Raw genomic sequence first — 7,580 nt, 5'->3', positions numbered from 1 at the left:
CCTTAATCGAAAGTTCTCGCTTGTGATCGGGAGGGTAATTAACTATAGGGGCTTGCGCCTATAGGAAACCAGAACTCAGATCATAAAGTCCTCACAAAATGAGGGCGAAATCTCTGGGTAGTGTCTTATCTACAAACCCATATGCCTTCCAAAATTTACCCTGGAACTATATTCAGTTAAAACTCCCTCGCTGAATAAAAAGAAACACGCGGCGAGGAGGCCGGGGTCGAATTTTCGGAGCCCACAACGGGCATATCATTTAACCTTTATTTCTTATTGGCAGAATCATCATCAGGTTAGCAGTTAATGCTTGTATTCTTGGAGGCAGGCTTATTATCAAGCTCTTCATTTCTTCTGTGGTATAATGTTTTTTCCTTCTTAACTAGTATACTTTGTAAACATCACATGTTTTTTTACTATCTAGGTTGCTGGCGGCGATGGTACAGTAGGATGGGTACTGGGAAGTCTTGGTGAGTTGCATGCGCAGTGTAGAGAGCCAATTCCCCCTATTGGAATCATTCCACTTGGTACCGGAAATGATCTTTCCAGATGCTTTGGTTGGGTATGGACCTGTCTATATTCTTATTTATGCCCTGTTAAATCACCAATATAAATTGTTGATTCTAATATTTAGCAATTTTTATAGGGTGGATCATTTCCCTTTGCATGGAAGTCTACGGTGAAACGCTGCCTATTTAGGGCTGCCACCGGTTCAACATCACATCTTGATAGGTAATTTTTTTTTAGTAATATCTGCATCTTTTCCATTTAGATGATGGAATGAAAAATAAAAATTTTACTTAAAGCATCACTCGTTAGCTGATCCTATCTTCTGCCATTTTCACTCAACAATTGAGTATGTTTATTTAGCCATGTTGGTCTATTTTCTTGAGGGGATTGGAGGGCCAGAGCATGCTAGTGGAGCAAGTATGCATCAACTCGGCCATCTAAAAACTTACTAATGTGAGGATGATGCTAGTTAAAGGCTCTTTGCATAGAATCTGGGAATTGTTTAATTTTGTCTGGTTAACGTTTGATGTTAGCCATGCATTGAAATTAGAACTCTTGATTTTTTTTTTAAATAAAAGATCTGCTTTTTCAATGAACAAATCTACGCTCGGCATTATCAATGGCTAGATCTTGGTCTCATTTTGAGAATATTCAATCCAAACAGATTATGGTACATTTGACTTTCTAATCTTGATTAATTGTCTCCAAAGATTCAATATCAATGGCTTTAGATTTTTTTTTTTTTGGAATATTTAGATCAATTAAGGTAAACTCACACACGCATCACATACACAATCTTCGAACCCAAGACCTCTTGGCTAGTAGCTAAAGCTCCGAACCAACAGATTATGGTAAACCTTAGATTTAATTATTTTATTTTTTTATTTCCATTTTTGCCTACTTCCATTGAAGTGCATGCTGAAATAAACTCTTTGTTGTACGAAACTTCCAAACATTTTGAAAGTCTTAGCATGAAACAAAACCTATTGATGCTCCGGAATTTACAAGTTCTTATTGCAGTTGGCATATTGTTGTCTCTTTGATGGATGGTGAAGCAATAGATATTCCACATTCTCTAAGGCAAACGAGAGAGTACACTTTTCCTCAGGTTTTCTGTTCACCTGCTTCTTGTTTAATTAGCATTTCTAATTAGTTTCCACATTTATTTATAGGATACTGTATTTACTGTACACACACAATCTCTCTCTATAGAGAGAGAAAGAGAGAGTTATGACTGAAAAGTTGGTTACTGCCTTTCGTAAATCTTATCACATTACCTTTTTCTGTACTCTTTATATTTTCCAGTTTTTGAAGGCTACTCTTCTGTTGTACTGAGCTTCGGCAGCATGAATAATAAAGTTTCTTCTACATCCAGGTGGCTCTGTTCCCATGGATAGCATCTTTTACTTATATTGTACAAGTGAAGAACTTTCTAGGGATCATTTTTAGAAATATGACTAGTGTGGGCTCTAAAAATTTGGCTTTTGGGGCCCCGACCTCTTTGCTTACATTTGGGGAGAGTTTTAATGAATTAAGTTTCAAGTGAAAGTTTTTGAAAGCACATTTGATAGAGATGAGATACTATCCAGAGATTTCACTCTCATATGTGAGGTTTTTAGGATGAGTTTTGATTTCCTACGTCTCAAGCCCCTATAGTTAATTATCTTTCATGATAATGAGAGATCACTTTCAATTAATATTACTCATTAGGCATGTATTAAATACCCAATGGATATAGAAGCAAATTTAGATATTTAAAATTAGAAAAATTTCACCGTGCACTTAAAGTGGATTGGAATGATGAACCCGATCGAAATCTCATAATTTTGTTGTCTAGAGTTTTTATGTTCCCTAATCTACTTAATTAGAGGAGGTATTCGACCCTACTTAACTGAAGGGTCCTTGCTATAATCATGACTTGTTTCATACAAGGGTATTTTGTAGACTTCAAGTGAATATTTACCTAAGGGATGAATTCCAATCAATCTTAAGTAATAGAGGGCTTTATGATCTATCAATTATACCCTACGATTCATTACTCAAAATTATCCATCGGGAAACATAAGGGCTTTAGACGTGACCGTAATATAGTGGATCTATTGGGCCAAATCACCAAGTCAAAGGGCCTCAATCATAATCATTTGCCACGTGGAGCCATTGGGCCAAGTCATGATTCTTTGTAGAGCTATCGGGTAAGCCATCGATTAGAGGACCAGCCATAACCATTTATCACTTAGAATCATTGGGCCAAGCTATGGGTTTTGTGGGGCCATTAGGCTAAGCCACCGGTTAGAGGACAAATGTCACATCCAGTATGAATCTTAGTGATATTCTGAATTGAACATTCATTCATTATGAGTTGAAACACTGATAGGAAACACTTGTAGATCTTAAGTATTTCCTATCAATCTTCGGAGAACAACGAGCTTTCTCTACCAAAATCCACACAAAACCACAAAAACAATAAATAATTTGTATTATTTAATAAAAGGGAAACTGAAAATAACAAGATACAATTCGAGAGGAGGATCGATCTCTCCCAAATCTCTAGACATCGCTAGAGCCCAAAGGAAAACTTAAATCTAAGAGATATCAAATTTTAGCCAAATTCAAGATGCCCTAATCCTAAGAAAACAAAGTATTTAATTCATACAAATCAAAAGGAAATCCCTAAACAGTCTAGCTATACATTCAAATTTACCTCTCAAATCCCTCAAAAATCCTTCCTAAAATGCTTCGTTAGCCCCTGCGATGTGTGCGGCTAGAGCAGGAGGCGGAGACGTCCGCCTCGTTCGCGCTTGGGCCGGTCCCGCTTGGACCGGCTGGACCGGTCCAATGAACCGGTCTAACAATACTCCCCTCCCAAAGATCCACCTTGTCCTCAAGGTGGAGATATACTCGTGTTCCAGTGGAGGTGGCCATCCTTGAGGTGGATGAAAATCCTTTCCAAATTGTTGAATCAAGGGTTGCACTGAAAGAAAAACATCCCCTCTCTCCATCCTAATCACATCCAGCTTGTGTAATCCCACCAGATAATCTTCCCCCACCTCTTGTAGGCTCATAACCATGGTCTTAAGTGATACAATGACTTTGTATATCCTTACATCTCCCCTTATAACCATCTTTCTCTCATCAACCATTGATTCCATCATTAGCGCTCCCTAATTGTCCTTGGTTTCCACCAAGGTTTGCAACCACTTCATTCCCAGGATGACATCAATACTTCCTAACTCTAGTGGGAGAAAATTCTCCCTTACCTAAATCCCCTGGATGGTCAACACCACTCCTCTACCGATCCCTTGGCCTTTCTCCACCTTCCCTGTACCCATCATCACCCCATAATAACTGATGTCCATCAATTTCGCTCCCAGTTGGTTGATGACTTGAGCGAAAATAAAATTATGGGTAGCCCAACTGCCAATCAATACTACCACTTCCATGCATGTTATTTCCCCCTTCACCTTCATCGTATGATTCGAAGTGATTCCTACTACCGAATTCAAGGAGACCTCCGCACATCCAGATGCAACTTGTCATCCATCTCTCGCTCACCCCCTCCTCAATTTCCTCGTCATCACAGATGGTGAGAACCTGAAGAGTTCGATACTTACACCTGTGCCCTGGAGTATACTTCTCGCCACACCTTAAACATAACTCCTTTGCCCTTTTCTCTTGTATTTGCTTCTCTATCAGCTTCTTGGAATTTCCCCCACTCCCTCCTACTAGCTTCTCCCTGGTGGTCTTATTAATGTTGCTTGATGCAGGCCCCTTGGGTGTTAAAAGAGTGGGCGTCGTCCTATAAGAGCCTCCTGAGCTGTTGCTCCTGGCTTCCTTCTTTAGTTTTTTCTGATTTTCAACCAGCTGTGCTAACTTTATGGCCTCCCCCAATCTCGCGGCATCAAGACTTTCACTGCCACTTTGATTTCTGCCTTTAGCCCCTTCATGAAGTTCCCCTAAAGTACATTATCTGATAATCGCTCCACCATACTGGCCAGGTGCTCAAACCGCTCCCAGTAGTATGCTACTGATCCCTCCTGCGTCAGAGCAAAGAACTGCTCATAGAAATATTCTCTCCGGTCAGTTTGGTAGCATTCTTTTATGCTGTCCTTGAATTCCCTCCAATTCCTGATAGGTCTCCTGTGGTCTCTCCACTGGTACCATGACAGAGTTTTCCCTTCCAAGCACAAGCCTGGTGCTGTCAGCTTCTCCTCCTCTGTCAACCCATTGACGGAGAAATATCTCTCCACCTTATAAATCCACCCATACGCATCTTCCCCTTCAAATATGGGCATCTTCAGCTTCCTCACCTTCTGATCGCCACCATTCCCCCTTATTCTTCCATAGATTCCCCTCTCCCAAGTGCTCGCCCCTCCCCACGTCTCCCGATCTTCCCTTGCCCTACCATAGCCAAAACCCCATTCGAATTCCCCCATTCTTTCTTCAAAATCAGCACCTCAGCGGCCATAGTGTCCCTCATGGCGTTCCCCATATCCACCTCTTTCTTCTTTTTGGACAGGCTCCAGATGGCGTCTTCTTCTTTCTCCTTCCATGATTTCCACCTCATCTTCCTCCCTACTGATTTCTGAATTCGTGCTTTTCCCTTCCACCTCTTTTGCCACGGAAGCCGCCGTTTGGTTATGGATTTCCAACATTTTCTTCATCATGTTCCAGAGATCGGTTACTTGTCATTCCATAGAGGAAATCCTTTCCTCAACCGTCGTCTTGATTTGATTCATCTCCCCTTCAAGCCTTTCTTCAAGCGCATCTACTTTGTTGGCCTCAATCTCGATCTGGATTTTTGTAAATAAAAAAATTTTTTGGATTTGGATTACAAAAACAACAACTTTTTCCTTTCCCGGCCAAAAATCAGCCGCCGGAATTCGTCAAATCAGCCCACGAACTGTCCCAAGACTTGCTCTGATACCAATTTGATAGGAAACACTTGTAGATCTCAAGTATTTCTTATCAATCTTCGGAAAACAGCGAGCTGTCTACCAAAATCCACACAAAACCACAAAAACAATAGATAATTTGTATTATTTGATAAAAGGGAAATGGAAAATAACAAGATACAATTGATCCTCTATTTGAGAGGAGGATCGATCTCTCCCAAATCTCTAGACGCCACTAGAGCCCAAAGGAAAATCTAAATCTAAGAGATCTCAAATTTCAGCCAAATTCAAGATGCCCTAACCCTAGGAAAACAAAGTATTTAATGCATACAAATCTAAAGGAAATCCTTAAACAATTCCTACATTCAAATTTCCCTCCCAAATCCCTAAAAAATCCTTCCTAAAAATGCTCTGTTAGCCCTTGCGGTGCGTGCGGCTAGAGCAGGAGGCGGAGATATCCGTCTCGTTAGCTCCTGTGGCGGTCCCGCGTGACCGTTCTAACAAATATGTGCAATAATTTATTTTTTTTTAAACGAAGACGATATTTTTTATGACTTTAAAGCAAAAAACGAAGTGCATATTTTTTTTAAATGAAGTGCATTTTTTTAAAAAGGAAATCCCTAAACAGTTCCTACATTAAAATTTCAGCCAAATTTTTTTTTCAAGCATTTGCATACTTTTCAGTGCACTTGCATACGTATGCTTCTAACACATTGGCACACTTTTTGCGTGGTCATGCTGTTCAACTGCAAGTGTTTCGATGCATTTGCATATTGTGTTCTCACACTTTGAGTTTGCTTATGCACTTCTTAGTGCCATTGCACACTTTTTGAGGCATTCATGTGCTTCTTGAAGCAACATGTTTGAGTTTGAAAATTTGCATTTTAATGCGTGAAGGGATTTTTAAAATATTCAAAGTTAATTATTTTGTATGGATATTTGTCATTGGAAGGTGCACAAAATTTCATTTTAAGACATTGGGTATGACTTCTATCCACTTGTATGTGTGTTGCGGATTTGGCGGCATTAGTAGAATATAATCTCTTTTGTTGTGGTTTGGAGAGTTGCTTGATTTAATTAGCCCATTCAAATTTTCATTGAACATGGTTAATGGAGTATGTACGTTCATTTTAAGTTAGGAGGTTTTGTTGTTGTTCGTAGGCGATTTGTCACATTCATTGCAACTTCTTTGTTTTCTCTTAGACGAGTTGATGTGTTTGTTGCAAGTCCCCTTGTTTCTCGTAGGTGAGTTGTAGTGTTCATTTAAGATCATCTGTCGTTGCCCATAGGCAGGCTACTGTGTGCATTACGAATCCCATGTTCATGTTCGTGAGAGAGTTATATTCATTACAAGTCCCTAATTCCTGCCCATAGACGAGCTGCCATATTCATTTCAAGTCCCCTGCTTGTTCATTTCTATTCATTTAAAGCAACAAAAGTTGTATTTTAATGTTTGCATTTTTATTGTTAACATGCATTTAGGTTTTGTTTCATTGTAATTTTATTTGTGCAAATTGTTTTAATTATCCTAAGTTTAATTACATTTCAAATGAAATTTCAGTAGCTTTTGTGGGCTCCGAAAATTCGGCCCCGGCCTCCCCGCCGCGCTTTTCTTTTTATTTCGGCGAGGGAGTTTTAACTGAATAAGTTCCGGGGTAAATTTTGGAAGGCAGATGGGTTTGTAGATAAGACACTACCTAGAGATTTCGCCCTCATGTTGTGAGGACTTTATGATCTGAGTTCTGGTTTCCTATAGGCGCAAGCCCCTATGGTTAATTACCCCTTCCTATCACGAGAGAGAACTTTCGATTAAGGCTAGTCGTCAATCAGATACGTAGAGAATACGTGTTATCTGGCATATAGTAGCAGCAATGGATTTGGGTATTTGAGAGCTGGATTTGAATTTGGGAATTTGGAAAATTTGATATTTAAAATAGAAATTGCACTATCTTACACTTAAAGCGGATGGTGGGGGAATGGATGATAGACCCGATCAAGATCCCATGGTTCCGTCATCCTGGGCCATCATGGTCCCTGGTCTACTTAGTCAGAGGAGGTAGTCGACCCAACCTGACAGAAGGATCCTTGTCGGCAGCCATGGGTTGCTTCGTCCAAGAGGACCTTGTAGACCTGGGTTGGATATTTGCCTAAGGGGACAAATTTGAACCCACCTTAGCT

At 40.0% G+C, this 7,580-nt stretch overlaps 1 protein-coding gene across 1 annotated transcript in view; it reads left to right on the top strand.

The window, feature by feature from the left end:
* Nucleotides 1–7,580, top strand: part of LOC110101260 (diacylglycerol kinase 4-like) — a 34,760-nt gene that overhangs the window by 11,126 nt on the left and 16,054 nt on the right. The window contains exons 3-5 of the mRNA XM_028699125.1: nucleotides 425–562; nucleotides 647–732; nucleotides 1,531–1,618. Coding sequence (XP_028554958.1) covers nucleotides 425–562; nucleotides 647–732; nucleotides 1,531–1,618 — 312 coding nt within the window. The remainder of the gene's footprint in view (nucleotides 1–424; nucleotides 563–646; nucleotides 733–1,530; nucleotides 1,619–7,580) is intronic.

The sequence above is a fragment of the Dendrobium catenatum genome, unplaced genomic scaffold (genome assembly GCF_001605985.2).
Source record: "Dendrobium catenatum unplaced genomic scaffold, ASM160598v2 fragScaff_scaffold_1220, whole genome shotgun sequence".
Taxonomy (NCBI): Eukaryota; Viridiplantae; Streptophyta; class Magnoliopsida; order Asparagales; family Orchidaceae; genus Dendrobium; species Dendrobium catenatum.
This window is presented reverse-complemented; position numbering and strand designations above follow the sequence as displayed.